The sequence below is a fragment of the Piliocolobus tephrosceles genome, chromosome 6 (genome assembly GCF_002776525.5).
Source record: "Piliocolobus tephrosceles isolate RC106 chromosome 6, ASM277652v3, whole genome shotgun sequence".
Taxonomy (NCBI): Eukaryota; Metazoa; Chordata; class Mammalia; order Primates; family Cercopithecidae; genus Piliocolobus; species Piliocolobus tephrosceles.
In genome coordinates this window covers 33,800,213-33,827,807 of record NC_045439.1, presented here as the reverse complement: position 1 = coordinate 33,827,807, position 27,595 = coordinate 33,800,213, and the positions used below count along the sequence as shown (strand labels likewise).

Genomic DNA, 27,595 nt, shown 5'->3' with positions numbered 1-27,595 from the left:
GGGTGTGGACAGAGAGGAAGAGACGCGCACACACTGAGGCTGGCAGGCGGACGGCCGAGGAAGCACAGGGAAGGGGGGCCCTGGGGTCAGGGGCAGAAGAAGGGAGGTGGGACCGGCCCATACTTACTGTCACAGACGTAAGGTTTGTCGTGGTCTTCCTGAGAGGCGGCGTCGTGCCTCCTCCTGCCCCCCGCAGAGCCACGAGCCTGGGGAGACATTGGGGTATGGGATGCTTGTTACCACGGTCATCACTACGGCCCTGGAGCATGCGCTCTGCAAGCTCCTTACACCATCTTCATCCCAACTTTTGTGCCAACACCAGTCCCATCTTACAGGGGAGGAAACTGAGGCCCAGAGGTCAGGCGACGCGTGCCCCAAATCACTCAGTTGCTCACCTGTATCATCTCATTAAATCTTCACAACTCCAAGAGGTGGTTTCTACTAGAGTCCCCATTTTACAGATCAAAGGACTGAAGCGATAGAGAGGTTAAGTAACTTGCCCAAGGTCATTCGGCTACTCAGGGCAGCCGTACTGAAAAGCCCTCCCCTACCAAATTCCCACACACTACTGTGCCACTGAGGCCGCTTCCTCCAGCTCCTTAGCCTCCTAGCCTCACCGACACCGCTGAGGATGACAACCTCAGGCCCCTTGGCTGACCAGCTGATGGTCAGGAGCAAGACCTGATGAGGGCAAGGAGGTATCATTGTAGTTGTCTTCCTAGGTTCCTGTGTCCATCCCCGCAGTGTCCCAAGAGCCAGACTGTCCTGAAATCCAGGCCCAATGCACTAGTGTAGATACAGGGGAGCTCCTGCCACCACCCCAGGCTTGGCCTACTCAGTAGGGGTGGGTTTTGGCTAATGCCTCCCTGTGTGGTCTGCCTTGGGCCTCCAGCCAGTGATGAAGACCTTGACCCTCATGGTCTCCTGGGCTGGACTTCTGATACCACCAACCTGTGTGAATCTCCCAGACAGGGTCAGCATGACCCGGGGTGGCGGTGGAATGAGCTCTACCTTCAAGAATCAAAGAGCCCAGTCAGAGAGGTTGCTGGCAGCTCTGTAGCACCAGGGCGGTGGTGACAAGAACATGGCGAGGTTTATTTTTAAACCTTTGTAAGTCCCACACTGGTCACGTGTGTCATTCTTTGGTAATGAGTAGCAGCCAACTCCCAACCAAGGAAAGGGCCTGCGGGGATCTTTGGGGACAGAGGGGAAGGGGCAGCAGGTGAGGAATGAGACCTGGCAGCAGCCTGGGGTCCAGGGGAAACGGGGCAGCCCCTGGGGCCTGGCTTGGAAAAGTGGCCATGGGGACTTGGTGGTTGAAAGGCCTGGGATACTCTCACACACACGCTCACACTCTGTGCACACACACTCACTGGGGACTTCACAGTGGAAAGGCCTGTACCCTAGGCCTGCAACACACACACTCAGAAAACACACCCACTTCCCAATCAACACCACCTGCCAAGCTACCACCTCTGTCACCTCCTCAGCTTGTCTCTCTCCAAAACAAATTCCACTTCCTCCCTCCCTCCCACCGGTTTCCCTCCCCACCTCACCCCTGCAGCGCTGACAGCCAGCAGCCCTCCTCCCCTCGCCCTCATTACTCAGAGTTGACCCCAAGAGGGATCTGTAGGCGCTGGCAGTCACCCCGGGCACTGACAGGCCTCCTGCCTGCCCGCACTGCCGAGGGTGGTCACCCTCAGCTGCCCTCCCCCTCCACACCCCTCTGGGAAGCCAGGGACAGCTTGACATGCAGCCCGCAGCCCTGTCACAGCCGCCTCTGAGCAGGTGAAAGCAAGTCAAGCAGAATGACGAGGCAACAGCAGACTGGGGAAGGGGCTCTGGGAGACTAAAAATACCTCTGGGGGAAGGGGAGGAGTCGAGCAGAACTGGAAGCATGAGGGCTTCTGGGGGAGCTGCCAGCAGGAAAGGGAGGGTGCTGTGGGAGCCAGGTTTTCATCTCCTGCAGCAGGGCTGACCAGCAGAGTGACTCTGTGTGCCATACTCCCTTTGCCTCAGTTTCCTCAATGGCAAAATGGGGATTGTGTCTATAGGGCACTTCGGGGAACATGCAAGGGGCTCTTTCTGAAGCAATAACACTCTTAGGGTCCCTCAGAAGATCTCAGGTTTGGAAATTCAGAATCCCACTTGTCCTGCTCAAATGTCACCTCCTCAGAGAAGCCCTCCCTGACCAACTTACATCCACTCACACCCTCTCCATCGTTCTCTTTCCCCTCCCGTTTCATCATGGCACTGAGCGCTGTCTGGCATTAGATTATACCTGTGTTGGTTTACAAGCTGATTTTGTCTCCCCTACATGGAGAGACAAACATGGTGAAGACCATGTTTATTGGGGCCACGACTATTCTCAGAACCTGGCACTGGGCCAGCCACATAAGAAACACTTAATAAACATTTGCCAAATAAATGAATCAATCAGGCAGGCAGCGAGTCAGTCACTTCTGGTTCTTCTTCTTCATTTTCTGTATCCAAATGCTATTGTTTCTTCCTTCAAAGGCCATCTAGGCTTTGCATTTCCTTTCCATTGCACACCCTAATCCAGGAGCTCATCAACTGACCCCTGAGTGGATTCAAAGAACCCACTCAAGGGGATCTACCTCCACATTGCCCCCTAGTCCACCCTAACGGGGGATCTACCTCCACACTGCCCCCCTAGTCCATCCCACAGGACTTTCAGACCATAAGACAAAAGGATGAAAGACAGGAGCCCATGGTCATAGGTTCATGCATTCACACATTCATTCAATCATTGCCATCTACAACCCACTTACACAGCCAGTGGCAACCTAGTGCTGATCCCCTCGGGTTCAGCCCATGATCATGCTCTCCTCTGCCCATGCACATCTAAACCAGGCTTTGCCCTTGCTAACCTCCACTCCTCCAAGAATCTTCCTCCTGCCACAGTAAGGAGTGAAAAGAGCATCTGCTTAAAGTCAGATAAGACACAGGTTGAAACACCAGCTACATGTCTTGGGCAAGTTACTTCTCTAAGCTTTAGTTTTCTCAACTGTCAAATGAGCACACCAACACCTATATAGCAGAGCTGTTGAGGGAGTTTGAGCTGAGAGTGTGTGAAACCACAGCGGACAGCACTAAGTCCACAGGAAGCACTCAACACATTATTTCCCCCCTCCTTGCCTAGGTTGATCTCGCTCCTCTGAACTCCTGTTGCCTTTGGTTAGTGCACAGTCATGCACCTGCTGTTTCTAATGGTATCATGGGTATTAGCATCTTCTTCCCAGTTTGATTCTAAGGTCCTTGGGGGCAAAATGGCATGCTATACTTTATTATGACCCCCTAACACTTAGCACATAGCATGCAAAGCTCTTTTGCATATAGTAGCTCAGTTAATTCCTACAATACCCCTGTGAGTTAGACCAAGTAGTGTTATGATCCCTATCTGGTCCTTGACCTGTCCACAATCCCAGGGCCAGCAGAAGGAGCAGGACCTAGGTCTCCAGGCTCTGTTATAGAAAGCTTTGAAGCTGACCAGCCAAAGGAAGCCAATCCTCCTTCCCCCAGAACTGCCCACCCTACTCCTCTCCTCCCTACCCCTATCCCTACACTGCTGGGCCGTGGCAGCCATGAGTGTACCACATGGCCCTGTCCCACTGGCCACAGTTGATTGGCTGGCTCAGGAGTAGTCACCTGATCCAAGCTGGGCCAATCAGATTCTACCTCCAAGGAGTTTGGAATTAGAAAACAGTGACCCTAGTTAGTATAGGCCACTTGAACTGAGGGCCCATACATTCAGGAGCCTTATGGGGCCATGTACTCATGAAAGCAGGAAGAATGAAGGAAGGAGAAGTAGAGGCCAGAAACTACCTGGGTTCCTTACTGTTTCCCAACGCTAAGTCCCTGCCACATTCCTGCTCTTCCTGTGGTTTGGATCTTCAAAGGTTGCTCAAATTTGGGGCAGTGGCCTGGCAGCTTTTCAAATGCTTTCCATTTTTATTAAAGCTGAAAGACCCTTGACTAGGACAGACTCGGTCCTAAGCAGAGAGCTAGATCTTCTATACGAGTTGTTCTCAAACAGTGTGGCCCAGGAATCCTGGGGGATCCCTGAGTGTCCTTTCAGGGACTCTGCAGTGTCTAAACTATTTTCATAAGAGTCTTAAAAGATGATTTGCCTTTTTCACTCTCACGCTCTCATAGGCGTCCAATGGAGTCTTCCAGAGGCGACGTGACATGTGATGATGCTGTCACTGCGTGTGTATTCTCTAGTTTAAAATTTGTTTTATTTTTCTTTTAAATCTTTTTTATTGGATCCCCTCTTAAATCACAATAGGTGTAGAGAGACTCCCTTTTTAATTTCTAAAATGGCAAATACCATTAGTGATATGAATATTACTGGTTATAACCTGAATAACAGCCTTTAGGGGCTCTCAGTATAAGGAATTCCTGAGATCAAAAAAATTGAGAACCACTGCTCTACGCCCTTGCTTTCTTTTTGTTTGTTTGTTTGTTTGAGACAGAGTCTTGCTCTGTCATGCACGCTGGAGTGCAGTGGCTCAATCTCAGGTCACTGCAACCTCTGTCTCCCAGGTTCAAGCGATTCTCCTACCTCAGCCTCTTAAGTGGCTGGGATTACAGGTGCGTGCCAGCTCACCTGGCTAATTTTTTGTATTTTTAGTAGGGACAGGGTTTTACTGTGTTAGCCAGGATGGTCTCAATCTCCTGACCTCGTGATTCACCCGCCTTGGTCTCCCAAAGTGCTGGGATTGCAGGTGTGAGCCACCGCACCTGGCCTGCACCTGTGCTATATAAAGTGTAGTCCTGACACCAGCAGCTCCAGCATCACTTGGGAGCTTATTAACAAGGCAGGAGTTCAGCCCCCACCCCATGGACATACTGCATCAGAATTTGTATTTTAACAAGATCCTCAGGTGCTCCATACGCACATAAAGTTTGAGAGGCACCTGAACACCATAGCACATAAATACTTCATGATTGACTGATAATTGATTAATTGCTAATACTCACATGGATGACTCACAAGAATCTCATGAATTTTAAAGAGCTTTGACTTCTCGGGCTGAAGTTACCACAGACACAATCATTAATTGTTGGGCTTCCCTCACCGCTCAGAGAATACCCATTATCAAAGTTTCGAGAGTTATGCCCTTTGCTTGCATCCTCCTGATAATATCTAGGCAGTATGAAGCACTCGAAACTTACTGATGAAGAAACTGAGGCCCAGGGTACTTATACAATTTGGCCACCATCACAGAGGTTACCTAATTCACCCAGCGTGTAGTAAGTGGTGGAGCTGGGATTTGAACTCTCAGGGTCTAAGTTCAAATAAAGCAGAGCCTATTCTGTAGCTACCTTGGCCCTGGCCTCCTCAGTGAGCACACAAAGCACCTGGGGGCTTGTCAAAGTGCAGACTCTAATTCTAATTAGTCTAGTGTAGAGTCTGGGCTTCTGCATTCCTAACGAGCTCCCAGATGATATGAATGCTGCTATCCAGAGACCACACACAGAGATGGCAAGACTTAGACTGCCATTAGGTTCTGACAAGAGAAATGAACATAGTTGTTCTCCAGTGCCAGCAGTAGCTGGAATATACCACTTTAAAGGGTGGACAATGAGCTGGGCACGGTGGCTCATGCCTGTAATCCCAGCACTTTGGAAGACGTGGACAAGAGGATCGCTTGAGGCCGGGAGTTCCAGATCAGCCTGAGCAAAGAGTGAGACCCCCATCTCTAAAACATAATAATTATAAAAATAAAGGGTGGGCAAAACAGCTGAACTGAGGCTGTGAGTGCAGCAGCTTCACACACCCCAGCACAGGAGGCTTGCCCACAGCCTTCTGGGTCCTTCCATGGCTCCCCCCATGGGTAACATGTCCACAGTGTCACTATACAACATGGAGCCATTCGGCTGCTGCTTGGCCAGTATCTGGTGGACCCAGAGCCAGTCTAGGCTCCCTCCAGCTCCCTCACTGTGTTTGGGCCTCTCTCATCTCCCCTACAGCTGAAATATGACTTTTCTTTCTCTTTTCCATCATTCAGTCATTCATTCAACAAGCTAATCATTGGCTATATGCTGGGCCCTGGGCCAGGCATGAACTCAGAGGAGAAAACACAGACCTGTGTTCAAATCTTAGCCTCTTCCTTACTAGGCTGAGTGACCTTGAACAAATTGCTTAACCCCCTGGGAGTAATAGACCGACTTGTGGAAATGGAAGAAGTTCTGACCAATAGAAATACAATGTGAGCCACACTCATCATTTTAAAATTTCCAGCAGCACATTTTTTTTAAAAAGAGATAGGTGCAAATAATTTTAATAATATATTTTATTTAACAATATATCCAAAACGTGATAGTTTTATAATTTAATCAATATAAAAATTAATAATGAGATGTTCTGCATTCCTTTTTCATACTAAGTCTTCAAAATTTCATGTGTATTTTATATTTACAGCACATCTCCATTAGGACTAGTCACGTTTTGAGGACTCAGTAGCTGCATGTGGCCAGCAGCTGCCATAATGCACAGTGCAGAAATAGAGAAGGTAATCTAAAGCACATGGCACAAAGGCATCACTCTCTATGTGGTAGCTCTTGATGTACAGAGCCCATCACATTGCCTGGTTCACAGGAAGTGCACAGTAAATATACATGGTTGCAGCGACTGCTGATGTTTTCACAGACACCAATTCATATCCACTGACTGCAAGCTCAATCTTCTAAATGTGAAGTGGGGAGAAGGTGTGAAGAGGACCATTTCCCACACTCAAGTCAGTTTAGTTGGGGTGAGAGAAGGAAAGGAAGCGGGTCTGGACATGCACAGCTCTTTGGGAGTTCACAAAAGGCCCAGGAAGTCCAAGCTCAAAAGTCTCCTTTAATAATGGATTTCGATTTTCTTTTTAATACCCTCCCCTCCATGAATGGGTCTAGGCCAGTTTAGCAATGGCTGCAAAAATCATTAAGTAAAAACTTGATGAGGAACTGTATAAGGGAGAGATCAAGCTGATAACACTCAAATCTACTCATGAACTGAAACACCACTCAAAGCAGAACCGGACAGAATATGCCCCGATGTGGTACGAGAAGAACCGATCACCGCCTAGGAAGGATTTTTGCCTCCCCACAAGAAATATCTGTACACACATACACAAACACACACACACAAACACACACACATGCAAACACACACACAAATACACACACAAACACACACATACACACACATACACAAACACACACACAAACACACACACAAACACACAGAGACATACACAAACACACACACACAAACACATACATACACACATACACAAACACACACGCACACACACACATACACACACAAACACACATGCAAACACACACATACACAAACACACAATACAAACACACACATACACAAACACACAGAGACATACACAAACACACATACACACACACAAACACACACACACAAACACACACATACACACGCACAAACACATACACACAAACACACACACACACGCACAAATATACACAAGCGCACACACACACACACATAAACACACACACACAAACACACACACACACCTTGAATCTAAGCAAGTTTCTAATCAAACTACCAGTTTTCGGGAAATGCAGAGGATGGAGAAGACATTAAACACCACCCTCCCACCACTTCTAGAATGTGAGAAGTTCCACAAGACGAACAACCCAAATTCTTCAACAAATTAATGGCATGGAGAAAAAAGAACGTGTGTGGTGGGGTGCAGTACAGAAGAGAACACAGAAGAGGTATGCTGTGGGATCCGAGAGACTTAAGTTTCAAACAAACCAACTACAAAACGGCATTTTCTGACAAAGGGGGAAAAGATAAGGGACTAGACGGTAGGTATTATAACTATTATTTTATTATGATAATGATATCTGTTAGAGATACACACTGAGACATGTACCAGTTAAATGATAAGATGTCTAGAACTTGTTTTCAAATACTCCAGAAAAAAAATCAAACAAACATAAATCAATGAAAAGTAGGAGAAAAGAAGAGACGAGCCAAGATAGCCGAAATCTTGCAAAGTGACGAGGCTGAGGCTGGTCCCAGCTGTACCAGAGGTGCACCATCAGAGAGCTGCCCGCCCAGCCCCTGCGCAGGCTGCACAGCCCCGCACTGCAACAGGCCGGGCATCTCAGCTCAGTGTGTGCAGCGCTGGCCGACGTGCAGCGGCCGCCTGGGAACTTGCTTCTAATACAGTATAAAGCCCTGCCCCGGAGCTCCTAAAGCAGAATTTCTGAGTGGGGTCCTGGGAATCTGCATTCAGTAAGCTCTCTCGGTGACACTAATGTCTGCTGAGGCATGAGAACCATGAGAGTGGAGAGCCCTGCCATCATTATCGTTGGCCGCAAACCCACAGAACGCCCAGGACTAAGTGCTTATCCATGGGAGGGCTAAGAGTCCCGCCAAGAGCCTGAAGGGGTGAGATCCTCAAGCCTGAGAGTTCATTCTCCAGGTAGACAGCAGCAGTTTGCTTCTGGAGGTCCCCCTCCACCTGGTTATTGTCACATGCCCTTGCAGACCCCTGACGGCCACCACAGAAAGCCCCGTCAGGCGTGAACTCTAGATTCAACCTGAATACCTGGAAGTGCCTGACCAGTCTCTTGTTTTTATTCCTTCCACCTCGGTTTCCCCTCTGCCCTTCCGCAGGCTCTTGCTTTTTTCTTGTCCCATGCCAGGACCCCTGGGATGGTCTCAAGCCTCCAGAGCTCATGCCAAACCCACTGGGAGCCACCAGCTGCAGTCCCCTGCTACCCCAGGAAACTTATACTCTGCCTGGTGAAGCATAACCCAAAAGCAGGTATCCTGACTCTATCATTCTGGGGTAGCACTAGGGACAAGGCAGGACACGTCCAGCCTTCTTTAGTAACCAAGCAGTGGTGACAACAGGCACATTCTCCTCATCTTCCACCCTCACCCTGATCCCACCCTTCAGCCCTCCCCAGACCTCAGCACCCACTCAGGGCACCCCCTCTACCTCCTCTCCTCCCTCTTGGGATCAGAGCTGTTGTGGAGTTTTCTTCTTTGAGCGTTCTCCATGTCAGACCATGGCCATGATCTCCATCTAGCTGCAGTGGAGATCAGTATTTGGCCGGGCACCCCAGCCTCCCTCACCTCATTCCTGGCTCATGTCATCCCCAACTTACCCGTCCTCTAGTCCTGTTCTTTCGCTTGGGAATATCCTCTTCTAAATCCTCTTCTTCATTCCCTTCTTCTACGTTTTCATCATTTTCCAGAACCCTCTGAAATGGAAAAAAAAAAAAAAAAAACGGAAAAGGTGAGAAACAGAATGCAAAGGGGAAAACGGTCAGAGGGTAATTTTCAGGGTGTTCTGATTTGTTGTTATTTTTTAACAAAGTGAAGACACTGCCTTGCGTGGGCAGTTGGGCCTCCAAAATGCTGCCTGGAGTTTGAACTCTTGGCACTACCAAGGCTCTCCTAAGCCCTTGGGCCCCTTCCAGACAAGTCCTCCCAGAACACTGACCTTTTTCCATTCTTTTTGCCCAAGAAGAGTTTTCTAACAAGAGACTATGCTGGTAGGGGCCCTTTTCTATGTGGGGCCAAAATGTTTTATCAAAACTTACTTTTGTAAATGTAATGTTTCTTTTTGTTCCCACAGGGCCACCTCAGAAATATGAAAATGTTTCTCTTTTGCCTGCCATTCTGGAACCCTGCCCTGTCTGATGAAAACAAGTAACTTCCTGTTCATCTGACCAGATTTAACACCAATGTACTCTTCATAATAAGCCACTGCTTTTTTTTTTTTTGCTTTTTTTTTTTTAGAAAAATAGACTTTTATTTAGTACCCGACTTGTCATGAAGCTTAAAGATCATGAATTGGAAATTATCTCTCTCCAGCAACCCGCCAGTCACACTGCAACATAGAATCCAGTTTCCATTTTGCAGGTGAATACGCTGAGGCCGAAAACAGTTTTGAGTGCCCCAGATTATCCAGTGAAACCATGACCAAAGCAAGGTCAGGTTCATCGGCTCAGCGTTTCCTATTCATCTCTCAGTACGGTGGCTGACAATTCCAAGACGTAATCTGGCATAGTCTCCATGTAGGGGCCTAAGCGCATCGCTCCCTTTAGAGGAGGGGAGGAGGTAGGAGGTGTTCCTCTGGGTTTAAGGGAGGGATAAAAGACTGTGGCAGAGGACCCAGCCCCACAGTGGGAGTAGGAAAAGAGGGAAAGGGCATGGAGCTCACTGGGCTCCATGTCAGGGGGCCCAGAGGGTTTTTTGGGTTTTTTTTTCTTTTTTTTTTTTTTTTTTTTTTGAGACAGAGACTCACTCTATTGGCCCGGCTGGAGTGTAGTGGCACAATCATGGCTCAATGCAGCCTCAACCTCCCAGGCCCAAGCAATCCTCCCACCTTGGCCTCCCAAGTAGCTGGGACTGCAGGCACAAGCCACCATGCCTGGCTTTTTTTGTAGAGATGGGGGTCTCACTTTGTTGCCCAGGCTGATCTCGAACACCTGGGCTCAAGTGATCCTCCCACCCCAGCCTCCCAAAGTGCTAGGATTACAGGCATACCATGCAGGTGAGCTACCACACCTGGCCACCTGGGGGATTCTTTATGGGCTCACTGTGTGATCTAGGGCAAGTCATCATCGCTTCATGCCTCGGTTTCCCCAATTATACAATAGGAATTCATTCATTCTATCTAAAGCATTTATCTAGTGCTGACTACACGGCAGGCTCCATGCTAGGTAAGCTGCAAAATGGCTACAGTCCCAGCCCCAAATGGACTTTCCAGTCTAGGGAAGGGAGGACAGATTTAAATAACGTGCATATATTATCATATAATTACAACTCTTCTCAAAACAGTGGTAGGCAAGTTCAAAGTGCTACGAGACGGTGTTAGGAGGGAGTTTTCCCTAATCCGAGGGCCGGGGAGGCCTACATGAGGACATGAGCTGAGGCAGTTGAGATGTGGAGGATGAGCAAAAGGCTGGCCTTGTGACTGAGGACAGAGGGGAGGGAGGGAAAAGGGTCTATGCAGAGGAAACAGCATCAGCAAACTCCCTGAGGCAGGCGGAGGAGCGTGGCTTGTCCAGGGAACAGAAAGGCCAGTGTGACCAGTGCTCAGTGGCTCAAGGAGAGATGGCATAAGATGGAGCTAGTAAGGGGAATAGCTACCATATTACACAGGGTAACCCCATCTCCTCTTCCTTGTTATGATGTCAAAGATCACAAACATGTTGAGAAGGCTGAGAGAGCGGCACGCACTACACCATCGTCATAACCATCGCTGTTTAAGCCGCCTGCTGGATGACACCTCTGGCCCGTCCTCAAAGCAGGGAGCCCAGGGGTGAGCCACAGGCAGCGATCTTCCACCACTCTCCCCTGGCTAGAATGTTCTGCTCTAAATCACAGGGATGAGGACACCTCTAGTCACCCAACCCATCCAAATAACTCAAAACAGGTCTAGTAAATTCTTCTTTGACTTCTCTACTAAGTTTATTTGGGAAGCCACCAGCTGACAGCATTTAACTGGTCTCTGGGCCAGCCTTAACCATCTAACAGAGAAAGAGTATTGTCTGCTGGACATGACCTCTGGCCCGCAACTAGGAAATGTCAGCCCCCATTCACAGTATAAGTCTCTTGAGTTCCTGACCTGGAGGCGGGAACACTAACAAAAGCCGACCGAGTGACAGGTCAAATGCTCTGCAGCCTCTGGGGCAAAGACACAGTATAAATATAAGGTCTGGTTATGACCGTTGTTGCTGTTCGTAGAACCATCTTGCAAACTTTCCAGGTCTCGAAGTCACTTAATCATGGTAAGTTCCAAGTGCCTCAAATTTAAAGGTCATTGCCTCTGGCATCTCGGTACAACTCCGACTCTCATTTTTCATTATAAGGGTATTTATTACCCGCAATATGGACTCTGGGTTGGAAGGTGAAAGACTGGTGGGGGCAGCTGAGCTAGTCCCCAGAGTGCCACATGGCCTCCATGTCTGGGAGTAAACTGACTTCTCTTTTCCCTGAGGCTCCATCCTCCCTCTGCCCATCAGCTTCCCTGTGACTCTAAAATCTCTGTCTACGCCCCAGGCCTCGGATGTGATGGCGGCAGACCCAGTGTGTCTGCATTTCCTGCGATGCTGCCCTGTAACCAGAAGCCTCTCGACATAATTCAGGAGGAGCCAGGAGTTTCTAACAAACAAAGCTTGTTTCAGAGCTCAGGAAGCGGAGGGGCAGTCCTGTATCAGGAGTCGGGGACGGGGGCGGGGTGTCCAACTACAAAGTCAGCTGACCCCCCCAGTAACAGACATGCATTCCTGGTCCAAGGACATTATCTGGAAAATAAACACATTTTAAAATAACTTTTCTCCCTGTTACTCTAAACAGTCTTTATGGTGATAACAGTGGTTTGTGGTTGTGTTTTAAAAAAAACAAAAATCCTTTTTAAAGACTACATTATTTCTGGCCTGGAATACTGCAAAAATCCCTGATCTCCCCCCTTCCATTGCTGGCCCTGTATCCAATCTCTTCTCCACTCAGCAGGCAACAGGATCTTTATGAAATATAAATTCACAGCCCTGATCAAAATCTTCCAAATGGCTTCCTTCTTTATATCACATGGAACCAAAAGCCACTTCCCTGTCCTGTGGGAACTGGGTGGTCTGGTCTCGGCTCACCTGTCGAAGTCCTGGGCTCTCTTCTCCCTGGCACAACACTCCAGCCACACAGGTCTTCTGTTCTTTCAACAGAACCAGCTCTGGCCTGTCTTGCGGCCATCACACCCACTGCTTCTCTGCCCAGAAAACTCTTCCCCAGGATGATCACTTTCCTGACTCTTCTCATCCCATAGGGTTGAGGTTAAATCCATCAACTCAACCAGGCACGGTGGCTCACACCTGTAATCCCAGAACTTTGGGAGGCCGAGGCAGGCGGATCAGGAGGTCAGGAGTTCGAGACCAGCCTGGCCAATATGGTGAAAACCTGTCTCTACTAAAAACACAAAAAATAGTTGGGCGTGGTGGTGGGCACCTGTAATCCCAGCTACTCAGGAGGCTGAGGCAGGAGAATCATTTGAACCTGGGAGGTGGAGGCTGCAGTCAGCTGAGATTGCGCCATTGCTCTCCAGCCTGGGTGACAGGGTGAGACTCTTCTCAAAAAAAAAAAAAAAAAAAAAAAAAAATCCCTCATTTTCCTCAGGAACTCTACTCTGATACTGAATCTTCATACTGTTTGTTCTCATGGATTTTATCCTAAAATGCAATTATTTTATTTGTATTCCTTGTTTCCTGCCTGTGTGTCACATTAGAATGTGAGTGGAGTGGACAGGTCTCTCTTGGCCTCTGTGTCCCTAGCACCCAGCACAGTGCCTGCACAGAGGAATCCCTCATGAAACTTTGGTCAAATGAATGAATGAATGAAAAAGCATAATCCATTCTCTACATGTGTATTTTAATAATGCAAAGTCAATAAAAACACTAAACTCATTTGACTTAGGGTCCTGGCTTTGTCTTCTAGCACAGCAGACCCATGCGCTGCACTCAGCAGACCTTCAGTTTACATCTGAGATGATGGTGGCGTGATGAAGACAATACAGCACCAGCCCAGTGCTGCATGAGAAGAACTCAAGCCCACCACCAGCTTTAAAGGGAAAGGGACCCGTGTCCCCAGAGCATCAAGGCTCTGGGCAATGGCTCTGCCCCATTCATTGATTCTGTCAAATTACATGAACTGAGCAAAAAAATACTCTAGCAAGTAACACACAGACGACAGACCTTGACTTCAAAATCTGAAAGTCACATACACACACACAAGGAAGAAAGCAGTAGGTGGCTTAAACACCAAAGGCAAGAAGAGATCCCTGTGGCTGGAGGGGAGATCAAGAAAGGCTTGATGGGGAAGGTGGCACTGGGGCTGAGCCTAAAAGATGAGTGGGATTTGTACAGATGGAGATGGAAGAAAAGGCATGCCAGATAAAGGGCACAGCGGGACCAATGGCATGGAGGGAAGAAGGCTGAAGAACAAGGAGGGAAAGGAGTAGTGGAAAATAAGCCTGAAAACTAGGTTAGGAATGGAGAGGACAGGCCTGGGAAGGTCACGCTCATCGTTTTCGATTTATTTAGTGGGAAACAACAGTTTTTTAGCAGAGTTTTGCTCTAGAACAAAAGGTCAGCTAACAAAGTAGGACATGTCAGAGAGAGGAAGAACTGGGGACAGGGCGATTCCTGGAATCTGTTCCCTCATGCATCCATTCAACAGATATTTATGGTGCACCTGGTAAGCACCAAGCATTGTTTGGGTGCTTGTGAGATATTAGGGAGCAAAACTGGCAACAGGTCCTGCCCTCGAGGAGTTTACATTCTACTGGAAGAAAACAGACATAAACAATAACATAATAAGTAAGTAAATTAGAAAGTACATTAGATGATGATAAGAGTGATGGAAAAGAACAAGAAAAGCAGAGTGGAAAACGGGAGGCAGGGGCAGGCAGGGCAAGGGTGTGGGATGAAGTACAGTGCGGTCAGGGACATCTTTGGGAAAAGAGGAAGGCCAGGCACTGTGGCTCACGCCTGTAATCCCAGCACTTTGGGAAGCCAAAGTGGGTGGATCACCTGCAGTCAGGAGTTTGAGACCAGCCTGGCCAACATGGTGAATCCCCATCTCTACTAAAATACAAAACTCGGTCAGATGTGGTGGCGGGCGCCTGTAATCCTAGCTACTCAGGAGGCTGAGGCAGGAGAATCACTTGAACCCAGGAAGCAGAGGTTGCAGTGAGCCGAGATTGCACCACTTCACTCCAGCCTGGGCAACAGCGCAAGACTCTGTTTCAAAAAAAATCAATTAACAAATAAATAATAAAACAGAAAAACTAAAAAATGAAGAAGGTGAGGGTGAGAGGCAAGTGGACGTCTGGGGAAACGGCCAGGACAAAGGCCCGAGGGCTGGGGTAACCTGGTGTGTTCTGGGAGGAGCAGAAGGAGATCCTTGTGCCTGGAGTGGAGCGGGTGAGGAAAAGAGGAAGAATGGAGTCAGAGAGTGGAGAGAAGACCCTGAATTTCACTCTCTGACAGCAGGGGCGGTAGCGGGTTCTGAGCACAGGAATGATAGCAATAGACTTAAATTTTAAAAAGCTCCCTCTCCTGTGATGTATCTAGACAACAGAACATTATTCAGCATTAAAAAGAAATGAGCTATCTGGCCATGAAAAGACATGAAGGAACCTTAAATGAATGTTAGTAAGTCAGAGAAGCCAATCTGAAAAGACGACATACTGTGAGTTCAAGCATATGACATCCTGGAAGAGGCAAAACTGTGGAGATGGGGAAATGGCCAGTGGTTGCCAGGCACTAGGATGGAGGGAGGGATGAACAGGTGGAGCTCAGAGGATTTTTAGGGCAGTGAAACTTCTGTATGATACCATAAGAGTGGACAGATGCCATTACACATTTGTTCAAACCCATAGAATGCACAACGCCAAGAGTGAGCCGTCATGCAGACTTTGGATGCTGGGTGATACGATGAGTCAGTGCAGCTCACCTATTATAGCAAATGTGCCACTCTAGTGCAGGATGTTGATCATGGGGGAGGCTCTACCAGGGATATATGGGAAATCTCTGTACCTTCCTCTTCATTTTGCTGTGAACTTAAAATTGCTATCAAAAAATATTTTTTTTAAAGACTGCCTCTCAAGCATTAGCAGGGAGATCACTGAGAAGGCAACCACAGCAGTCCACACAAAAGATGACAGCAGCTTGGGCCAGGGTAGCAATGGTGGGTGTGGGGAGATGGGATGTGCGAGAACTGGGCTTATGTTGAAGGCACAGTCACCAGGGCTCCTGATGAGCAGGATGTCAGGTGTGAGAGACAAGCAAGAGTCAAAGATGACTCCAAGGTTCCTTAGACAAATAAAGGTGACAGTTAATAAGGATCTTCAGCTGCAGCTCATGGAAAGGAAAGGAAGGAACAAACACAAGTCATGTTGTGGCAACTCAATGGAAAAGACTTGACAATTCATCTTAGCACAGGAATGGCAGAGAAGGCCAAATTCTGTGATTCATTCAATGCCTTTATCAAGACTCAACTCTATCCAGCTTGGGAAAGGCCCTGAGGACACAGTGGTGAGCATGACAGCGTCGCCCCTGGCTTGATGGAACTTACCAAGCCAACCAGCAATGTATTATTCCATTATTATTCATTTAATTGTAGTTTCAATAAATATATAAATTAATAAAATTATTGAATATTAAATATGCACAATAGGTATAGCATAAAATATAAACATTTAATATGGAATATAAATTAAATAGAAATACAATTTAATTTTAATAATTTAATACTTAACTACCAATGCTGTTATTGCATAATAGGATTAATTCATATTACAATACTCCATGGCAAACATTGTATTAGACAATGAGAATTCCAGACAAATAACAAATAAGAAATAGTAGGTGTGAAGTCGGGTGCAGTGACTCATGCCTGTAATCCCAGCACTTTGGGAGGCTGAGGCAGGCGATCGCTTGAGGTCAGGAGTTCGAGGCCAGCCTGGCCAATATGGTGAAACCCCATCTCTACTGAAAATACAAAAAACAGCCAGATGGTGGCACATGCCTGTAATCCCAGCTACTCGGGAGGATGAGACACAAGAATCGCTTGAACCTGGGAGGCAGAGGTTGCCAGTGAGCCGAGATCGAGATCGTGCCACTGCACTCTAGCCTGGGCAACAGAGCAAGACTCTGTCTCAAAAAAAAAAAAGAAAAAGAAATGGTAGGTGTGCACCATTATAATCCCATTCAGTGAGAGTTTTAGAAGTAGCATGGATAGGGCCGGGCGCGGTGGCTCAAGCCTGTAATCCCAGCACTTTGGGAGGCCGAGATGGGCGGATCACGAGGTCAGGAGATCGAGACCATCCTGGCTAACACGGTGAAACCCCGTCTCTACTAAAAATACAAAAACTAGCCGGGCGAGGTGGCGGGCGCCTGTAGTCCCAGCTACTCGGGAGGCTGAGGCAGGAGAATGGTGTAAACCCAGGAGGCGGAGCTTGCAGTGAGCTGAGATCCGGCCACTGCACTCCAGTCCGGGCGACAGAGCGAGACTCCGCCTCAAAAAAAAAAAAAAAAAAAAAAGAAGTAGCATGGATAGAGGGTGGTGGACCCATGGGGATAGAGCAGCCATCTGCCTGAAGGGTGAAGACTGCATGGGCTTGAGGAATGGCTGGGCGCTGCTGGGAAAGGGAGTGTGCAGTCATGGGGACCAACAAGGCTGGGTGTGAGGGTGGGGGGCAGGCGAGCCGGAGTCACATGGCCCCAGCTGGAGCAGTCACTCCCACATTTTGAGCCTAGATGAAGGACTCTTGGTTCCATGGGGACAAGGATTCAGACTGTTTTGTCCACCTGTGTCTCTGGGACCCCACACAGTCCCTGTGTTCACTAGGCCCAACAAATTCACTTTGAACAGATAGACAGAAGAGAGGGAGGGGAACCGAAGTGAAGCCAATGAATGACTCCTTCAGAAGATAGGTTAAGTCAGAAAAGAATTTGGGAGCTTCCTGGCCACTATAGAAACGAGGCAGTCTGAGACTCAGCCCCAGCCCTTGAGGGGAGGATCCGGAGCCAAGCCAGTGCTGGAGTTCTGGAGGCTCTATGGAGACAGGAACCCTCTGGGGGGTCCCCAGCAGGTGCGGAAATACCTGTATTTCCTGGATGCTTTCCTCCTCCCTGGCATCCACCTTCTTCTCAACCCCCTCGCCGCGGAGCAAGGCTTCCAGGGTGGTGCTTTCTGAGGTGAACCCATCCTTCTTCAGGGGAAGCTCCACTTCTGAAAAACAAAGATAGAAAGGCAGGTCAGGACACTAGAAGCAGGCAGGGCAGGAGGGACAGTCCTGGAGGACACGCAGGGCCCAGGGCTCCTGAGGAGGACTTCTGGAGGGAGAGGAACACTGGGGCCCCTTCCAGCTTTTCCATCTCCATTTCATAATCCAGAGACAGATTCCGATCACACCCACACCCCCAGAGGAAGCTGAGCCAGAGCAGAAAGGGTGCCGGGTGGATGTGGGCTCACACGGCCATGCTTCTGCCTCTCCAGCCAGGACATCGGGCAAGGCAGGCGTCGGGAGCCTGGAGCCCTTACTGCATCTGCAAAGCGAGGATAACAACGCCCAACCCCACAGGTGGTTTTGTAAGGAGAAATGTGTTCAGTTGCGTTAAAGTATTTTGAAAACTCAAGCAATGCACAATGCTGGCAACCAAGTATGCTCATTTCCTCCTATCCCAGCTCTTGTCTGGCAACCCCATGACCCCCTCATGGCCATGCTGGCTGCCCAGCTCTGGCTTCCTCCATGAAAAGCTAGTTCAGCCTGAGAGAGGCTATTCTCATCCACCCAGGGGGAAATGAGAGCCTCAAAAGCCACGGGAAGAGAAGGAGCAAGGGCGAATGCCTCACAGGCCCCGGATGAGCAGAGTGGCCAGGCCACTGCACGGCCGCATACCACGACCTTTTTTTCTGAAGGTATCAGGAGTTTGATCAGCTACTTGGGGCTTGAGGTCACCAAGCCAGCAGAGAAGTGGCAACCCGAGCCAGCCCTGCCCAGAAGAGAGACCATAGAGAAGCTGAACCCCTTCCTCCAGGTGTCCCGAGCTCCTGACCTGACAGAGGGTTGGTGTGTTTCTTTCTTTTCTTTTCTTTTCTTTCTTTGCTTTCTCTCCCTCCCTCCTTCCCTTCTTTCTTTCTTTCTTTATTCCTTTCTTTCCTTTCTCCCTTCCTCCCTCCCTCTTTCCTTCCTTCCTTTCTTTTCTTTCTTCCTTTCTTTTCTCTTTTACAGACAGGGTCTTACTTTGTCACCCAGGCTGGAGTACAGTGGCACTATCATAGCTCACTGCAGCCTCAAACTTCTGGCCTCAAGCAATCCGTCTGCCTCAGCCTCCCAAAGCACTGGGCTTACAAGCAGGAGCCACCATCCCCTGCTGTTTTTTCAATTAAACATACCAACCTAAGGTACAGGTGATCATTCTGATTTACTACAAAATATTTCTTCAACCTCTCCTCTGATCCTGCACCTCATACCCCCACACTGCCACAATTTGATATGTGGTTCCTACCATTGTGCCAGGTAAGCCGGGGGCAGGAACTAGGATGCAGTGGTGCCCTAGAAAACAGGAGAGATGAATGGCCTGCCCTTGTGGGGGTATTGAGTTTAGTGTAGGGACTATTTACAGAGATGGGGGGAGGAGATTAAGGGATCCAACAAGGTAAAGCACCCCAGGTGGGTTTGGGGCAGGGGTGAGGGTGGGGAGGAGCCATGACCACTGCTGCTATTTTTGGAGGGACAGAGGGAGAGTGCTTGCAAGCACCTAAAGACAGCACCATTAGCAGAGCCCCGGGACAGGAGCTGTGGCTTGCAGAGGCCGGGAACCAAGGGAAGGAACAGCCCAACCACTATCTCCATCCATCCTGCATCAGCCTGCTGCGTCCTCTCCCACGCACCAGCCTTAAATGGAAGCAAGAGGGGAAGGGAGCCCCCTTCACACAGCCTGCTGAGGTCCAAGCAGGGTGAAAACGGAAAAGCATGGATCTGCAGGGGCAAATGGAAAGAGCAGCACCATCGAGCCTGCTCCACTGGGCTCTATCCCGACTCCAACAGAACCCTACCTACACTTTCCATTTCCTCCACCAGAAACAGAGAGAGTCTGACCAATTCACGAGGAAGGGGCACGCAGGCATCTATTAAAACTGAACAAATGCACACCCGTGGGTGACCAGCCCCCAGAAAAAGAAGGTGGGAAGGAGAAACAGCATCTAAAATCTCTTGAGAGACAAAGTCTTTGGGATTTTTCTTACCTAAAAAGGAGAGCAAAGGATCCACTTCTCATCAAGAAGCGCTACCACAAAATCAGCCACCTCTGGATCCATCTACTCATTCAACAAATATTTACTGAGTACCTGCCATGTGACCACCATTGTGCTGGGACTAGGGACACAGGAGGCGAACCAAATAAAGACAGGCCCTCCCTTTAGGAGGCTTCCAATCCAAAGAGACAGGTACTAAATGCTAAATACAAAATCAAAATGCAATTACGAATTGTCTTAAGTGCTACGGAGGAAAACGACAGAATGAAATGTGAAAGAACAAACGTAGAGGGGTCTACCTTAGATCAGGGAGTCAGGGAAGGCCTGTGTGATGAAGTTACATTTAAGGCGAGTGTCAGAAAAACAGCCAACTGTCTGCTTTAATGAGTTCAGGGTGTGCAGCTCCACAGCCTGCTCTGATGACATATTACTCTTTCTCCCAAGTCAGAAAAGTCTTCCAAATGTCTAATCTAAAGCAATGAGCATGTGTTGCCTCATGTCCTGTCCTCAGTCAAAAGAGAACAGCTGGTCACGATCCCTCAAACTTATAATAATCATATATACATAGAGTTGAAGTTCATATTTTAATATCCCCCTTAGCCTTCGCAGCACTAAATAAATCCTATTTATTAGTGTTATTTCCCAGAATTGTACAGCATTTTAGAGCTAGAAAAGACCTTACAGATCATCTAATTCAATCATCTCATTTTGTAGATGAGTCACCCGAGACCCAGAGAAGTTAAGTAACCACCAAAAGCCACACAGCAGGATGAGAATGCAGCTGAATGATCTTTCCGAGATGTCACTGAAATCATGACAAGGGCCCCCACTCATTGTATTCTTATTAGTTGTTGACAGGCTCAGACTGAGCCTGACTGGGCTTTGGTACATCTGTGTACATGCAGAGGGCTTGGAAAGCAGCAAACATTCAAAACTTAGCAGCTGTTACTGCTACATATCAATCCCCACTACACCCAAGAGCACAGTTATTAACCCATTTTACAGATGAGAGCAGTGTTGCTTGTAGAGGTTGAGAACTTGCTTGATATCACACAAGAGGCGAAGCCCAGCCTTGAACTCAGTCTGCCTCCAGACCCAGTCACCTAATTAGGCTGCATGGACTCCACCCTGTCTCTCTGTGGTCCTTCCTTGAAAAATCTTTTTCCAAACCTTCATGCATTTTCATTGCATTCTGAGACTCACTCCCTAGTTTCCGTATTTCAGGATAAAAGGCAGATCTTTAGCTGGGGATGAGGGCAGTTTCGTGTCATGGTTTTGGGTTCTGCTCTATATGACCATCCCCATGCCATGTTCACCATTCTGCAACAGTATCTACAAACTATAGAATGTTCCATCAATAGTGAACTTCCCCCTCTTCCTTCTCCTGCTCCTCCTTCCTCCTCTGCTAAATATGCCTCCATCCTGCTTTCCCATAACTGAATCTACTCTCTTGGTTCTCTTCAACCAAACTTTACTAGATAGGCACAGTAGAAGAATCAAGAGGGAAAACAGAACCAAATGGGAAAAGTGAAATAGAAAAAGCAAGAAGGGATCTCCAATAGCATCGCGAGTCCAATCCCTTAAACAGGAAAGTGAAGCACAGAAAGATATAGAGATTCTCCCAGGGTCACAGAGACATTTAGTGGCATCATGCTTCCCTAATTACCACAATATTTGATTGGCTCCTATAGAGTCTGCCTTCAGACAGCCCCGAAGTCAAACTCTAGCCTTGCCATGTATTAGTAAAGGGACCATGGGCTAGCTATGTAACCTAAGCCTCCATTTCCATATGTGTTAAATGGGTGTGGTCATAGTATCTATTTCACAGTGTTGGCGAATCAAACATGGTAATGCACTGCATAAAGAAACTCTAAAATAATCCACAAAAAAAAAACCAGTGTGATAAATAGGGTAGAAGATGAGGCTTATCAATTTTTGTTTTATTCTATTCAAAACTTAGATTCAAAATTAGATCATATATGTAAAGAATCTACAGCATTGTAAGTATCCTAAAAATGCTAGATGTAATTCCCGAAGTTTGAATAGTTTTTATTTCAATGTTACAGCTGCACTGTCCAACAGAAATGTAATACGGTCCATTTATGTAATTTTTAACTTACCAGTAGTCACATGCACAAAAAGGAAGAAAGTCAAGTGTCATTAATTTTAATAAGATATTTTATCTCATCTGATATTTCTAAAACATTGCCATTCAATATGAAATCAATATAAAAATATGGATGCAAAATTTTACATTCTTTTATCTGCATTGTCTCCAAAGTCTGGTGGATATTTTCCACTTAGAGCGTATCTCAATTCAGACTAGCCACATTTCAAGTGCTCCATAGCCACACGTGGTTACCAGCTACCACAATCTACAGTGCAGGTTTGCAGCATTAAAAGTAACATTGACTATGACTTTGCTTCCAAAAAATGGAAAGAATTTTACTGTGGTTCTTAATGTTGCGTACGTAATACCTGCTGAGTACCATTCCAAGAGAGTTCTAGCGGACCACTGCAAACCCTGGTTGCAAAGCATGATGGGTAAGGCCTGCAAGGTCAGAGTGAAAGGGTAGCCACCCCTCCCTACAAACAAACACAGGGTGCACTCTGCCTCCTGACCACAGGAGGTCCCAGAGTGAAGGGGAAAGAAAGGTAACAGGTTCAAGCCCTTGCACAATGTATGTCCCAGACACACTTCTTTTGAGCCCTTAGGGATTTCATTTATTCAATTTTATTTGATTATGGCCCATCTGGATATAGGATTTAATATTTTTTTAAAGTGTACTCATTTTGAACCTCACACAAATTTGGGGCCCACATAACCCGACAGGAGCCATTGAATCTTTAACATTAAAAGAAAATGGTCCAAAACACACCCATAATTCATCTTTAAATTAGCCTGATTTTATACACATGGATATAAACCCATGGATCGTTACTCTCTCCACAGCGGCAGCAGCTGTCACCCAAGCCAGCCGCCTCCCTGGGCCCCCGTAAGCAGCTCTGCCTCTACTTCTAATTGGGAACAGAGATACTCCTTGGGTGACTTCCAGCACGATCCATCACACCAGAGACAGCTTCTGTGCAAACCGAAGCAAATCGGTTTCTAAATAAGAAAAAACCTCCTAGACAAACAAGGATTGAAGCATAGAAAGTCTTTAAAAAAAAAACAACCAAGAAAAGCACAAATAAAAGCAAAAAAAAAAAAAAAAAAACATGTCCAGCCAAGAGCAGTGGCTTCTTCTCTTCAGGGCTACAGATAGGGCAGCCATCCTCTTGGGTGCAGATCAAAGCCACAAGCTTTTGACACAGGTGCCCCAAGCCTGCCACCCAACACACTGAAAGCAAAGCTTCCACTGGGTTGTTGGAGCCACCGAGCTCATTAACAGGATGCAGGCGAGATGAGTCTGAAAGTGCAACATGGGAGCACAGTGAGTAATTAAATCCCAGGTCATTTAAAAATGCAAACGCCACGAATGTCATGAGCTCCCCAAGCCTCTGACTCCTTCTCCTTCGTTATTTGGCTCAGAATGGAGGATTGGAAACCTGAGAGTCGTATATGGATTATAATAAAATATGCCGTATAGAAAACAGATTAAGACAGTTCTTCTTTGGGGAAATATACAAGGAGAGGAGCTGTCTGTTAGCTGTCGAGTTTGCAAGAGATACCATCTTTCGGGAGGCAGTGTGCTCTGCCAACAGACAGACTGCCCCAAGGGAAATTGTGGTGAAGCACCCCGACAAGGCACATCCATCCGTCCATCCATCATGGGCTCCCTCTGACGCAGGGGCCTGGAGATAGAGTTATGGTGCAAAAGGGAGGGAGAAATCCCACAGACAATGGCAAAGAATCCTCCTGCTAGATCATGAGTGCTCAATTTTATTTTAAGCTGCCTCTAGTTTTCCTTTAAAAATACAAACGTGCAGTTTTCTCGTCTGGGTGCTTATTATTTTGAGGAGTTAAGCTCATCATATTTCTTTGGATTTATACACCAACTTACACAAAGGAGAAAGGCGCTTAAGAATCATTATTTCATTTATCCCCATCAGACTGTCAGACTCGTGAGGAGGGAGAAGGGAGGGAGGCATTGTTATCTCTCACCTCACAGGGGAAGAGACTGGGGAGGGGGGTCAGAGACCTGATTCCCTAAGATGGTGCAGGGCTAGGGATCCATCTGCTCATTCCCTAGGGGTGCCACTTTCTTGGCTGCCTTTGACTCCCTGTTTTGTGACTCATAAAGCTCAAAATAGATGAGGTTCACATTGAGGACCCATCACCCAGGCTGCACCCTGCAGGCCCTGTTACCACTTGCTTCAGAATCTCAGGATATCCATACAACAGGAGGACTCATCCCTCCCCCATATGGCCTCTGCTGTGCCTACCCTCTCACCCCTAAGTAGACATGCCAGGATGGGTTCCAGCATCCAGATATCAGGACCACAGATAAGCATTCTCCCACCCCGAGATACAGAAAAACACCCACACTGCCCAAGGAAGCTCACCACTGAGCTGCCAGCAGATCAGGTAAATGCAGCTACCAGGAGGGTGAGGACGGGGAGGGTGGTGGGAGTGGACAGAGTGCGGGCAGCATTTCCAAAGGCAAGGTCAGGGAATCAGGAGAGGCTGGTCAGATGGTTCAGAGTGTCCGTTAGACAGGATGAATATGTCCTGGAGATCTGTTGTGCAGCGTGGTGACTCCAGTTATTAGCAATGAAAACTGCTGAGAGAGTCGATCTTAAATGTTCTCACCCACACACAAAAAAATGACAAGAATGTGGACTGATAGATACATTAACTAGCTTCATTTAGTCATTTCACAATGTATACATATATTTAAACATCACATTGTATGCCATAAATATATATAATTTTTATTTGTCAATTATGCCTTAATAAAGCTTGGAGGGAATAAAAAATAATAATAAATAAAACTTCAGGCTGGGCGCAGTGGTTCATGCCTATAATCCCAATATTTTGGGAGGCAAGGCGGGTAGATCACTTGAGGTCAGGACTTTGAGACCAGCTGGCCCACGTGGTGAAACCCCATCTCTACCAAAAAACACAAAAATTAGCCATGCGTGATCATACGCACCTGTAGTCCTAGCGACTAGAGAGGCTGAGGTGGGAGAATCACTTGAACCTGGAAGGGGGAGGTTGCAGTGAGCCAAGATCTTGCCACTGCACTCCAGCCTAGGTGACAGAGTGAGACACTGCCTCAAAAAAAAAAAAAAAAAAAATGCATAGTTCAAAGGAATACAGACAACTGGAAAGTGCAAAAAGCTGCTCTGGGATGAACTCTCAGCCATTACCCTAAAGCACACACTTGGCCTTGATCTCCTATCTGTAAAACTGGGAGAACAAAACCCACTTCCCACTAGTGTTATGGGGCCAAAGAAGATAACACATATGAAGTGCCTGGCACAGGCAGAATGCTCAATAAGTGTGAGCTCCCTTCTTTCCACCTCCTACAGTTTCCCTCTCCTTGTGCTTTTCAGCAAAAACCCCTCACCTTTCTGACACTCTAAGACCACCAAACATGGTGAGTGAGGCACAGCTAACCCCTCCATGGGCATGAACCCAGGGGGGATGGAAACGAATGGAATCTGAGGCAGGTAAGAGGATGGAAGAAGCTGAGAATGAGACGCAGCTGGAAAGCAGAGACGCTGGTGCTGCTCCAAGTTCAGGGTGGCCATTGCTCCTGCAGCTTCAGGGGAAAAAAATCATGGCAGAGCCACAATGGAAGATAACCTACTTTATCCCTTCATTTGACAAGTAATTATCAAGCACCTACTATGTATCGACTCTGTTCTAGGTGCTGGGGCAATGACTCTGAAGAAAAGAGACAAAAATCCCGGCCCTCATAGAATTTATATTCTAGCAGGAGAGAAACAATGCATGAAGCAAACAAGTGAAACCTTCAGCGTGACAGATGGTAATCAGTGCTTTGGAGGAAAAACAGAGCCAAGGAGGAGAAGTTGGAGTGTCAGGGTGATGGGAGGGGGTTACACTTTTAAATGTGGCCAGGAAAGTGCAAGCCTGAAGGAAGAGAGGGAGGGGGCTACGCTGACATCCAGGCAAAGACGTTCCAGGCAAAGGAGCCTTCAGTGCAAAAGCTCTGAAGCCGGCCCATCTGCCTGGGGCAGGGTGAGCCAGGGGGATGATAGGAGACCAGCTTGGGGAGCTACAGGGGCACTGAAGGCCATGTAGGCACCTGCAAGAATGTTGGTGTCCACCCAAGTGCAATAGCAAGGCGCTGGAGGTGTTGAGCAAAACATGATCTAATGATGCCTACATGTTAACAGAATCACTCTGAGAATAAGTGAAGGGTGTCGGAGCAGATGTGGGGTGACCAGTGAGGAGTTACTGCAAAATGTATGGAGCCTCTTAATGAGTCTGGTGCTTGAGGAGGGAGCTATGCACGATATGGACAGAGCTCTGTCCTCATGGTACTTACATTGTGGTTCTCAGATGTGTCCTGGGGGCAGTAGGCACTGGGGAGCAGTCCCCTGAGCAGGGAGCTTCCCCACCAGTGAACCAGGATGGAGGCCAAGTAGGGAGGCTGGTGTCAGTGCAAAGGGGGCAAAGGTGTGAAGCCATACCAGGGTGAGCCCATGGAGAAATGGTTCTTCAAGAAGAAAGTGGACCAGCCTAGCCCAAGGGCAGGGAAAAAGATCCAGCCACATGGGCCTGGCCTGGCATACCGTGGTCTAACAGGTGTAGTAAAAGCAGAGAGGAGGCTTCCGAGTTCATCTCTGTGCCCTGGGCCATGGGTGCCTCAGGTCTGAGTTCTGGGACACAGGAGTGAGGTCCCACAGCCAAGTTCTAGGTCATCTATAGACAGGGAGCTTTTAAAAGGCTTTAAGACAGAGCTGGGCATGGTGGCATATGCCTGAATTCCCAGCTACTCAGGAGGCAGGGGCAGGAGGAGGATCACTTGAACCCAGGAGTTCAAATATAGCCTGAGGAACACAGCAAGGCTCGTCTCTAAAAATAAATAAATAAAATAAAATGAATAGACTCTAAGGCAGAACGAGTTGCCATTCTGGGCCAGATGGCACACACTTTTCCAGCGAGGCAGCGAGCTATCTGCAGCAAATTCATTGTCGGTGCTGGGGACGGGAACTGTGTTGCAGAGACCCACCCAGCAGTGCAGTGCGGAGGTGGCATCACAGTGCCTCCTCACACTTGCCAAGTCCTCCACCCTCCATCCCACACGCCTCTCAGAATAACCCTGCAAAACCACCGTGACCCACATCTCACAGATGAAGGACTGGGGTAGGAGTGGTTAGGAAATTGTCCAACATCACAAAGCCAGTGGGTAGAGGGATCTAGACTTGAACCTAGGCCTTGTGATCCCTGTTTGATGCCTCTCCTCCAGCAGAACAAGGATATTTGGACAGGGAAGACCCCTACAACCCAGAACCAAAGAGGCAAGATGGCAACACTTGGGTCCCCCGGCCAGGCTGGGAACCGCAAGGGAAGCCAAGGTCAGCAGCCCCAGCCCTCTCCTCCCTGGCGGAGCCTCCCTCATCTGTGCAGCGGAGATGATGAGAGCTAGGTCATGTTCTCCAAGGTTGAGATCAAACACCAGACATGTCTCTTCCCCTCATCCCTTTAGAAATCTTCACTGCCCGTGGACCATGTGCCAAGCCTCATGCCGGGTGCTAGGGATACAGATGAAAAAACGATGGGGCCTCGTCATCAAGGTGTCCACCTCCCAGTGGGCAGAGGTACAGGTGAGGTGCCCACCTCCCAGT

At 48.0% G+C, this 27,595-nt stretch overlaps 1 protein-coding gene across 3 annotated transcripts in view; it reads right to left on the bottom strand.

Moving 5' to 3' along the window:
- The window catches only part of DPF3 (double PHD fingers 3), a 279,920-nt gene that overhangs the window by 98,108 nt on the left and 154,217 nt on the right, over positions 1 to 27,595 (bottom strand). For 2 of the 3 annotated variants that reach the window (XR_002724662.1, XM_023183047.1), the window contains exons 4-6: positions 17,679 to 17,806; positions 9,178 to 9,273; positions 128 to 206 (exon numbers count right to left, since the gene is read on the bottom strand). Coding sequence is in view for 1 of the 3 variants with exons in the window: in XM_023183047.1 (XP_023038815.1) it covers positions 128 to 206; positions 9,178 to 9,273; positions 17,679 to 17,806 (303 nt within the window). In the remaining 2 variants the exon portion in view is untranslated. Of the gene's footprint in view, positions 1 to 127; positions 207 to 9,177; positions 9,274 to 9,515; positions 9,668 to 17,678; positions 17,807 to 27,595 lie in introns of those variants that run through there. The other variant, XR_002724663.1, reaches the window with a different exon arrangement.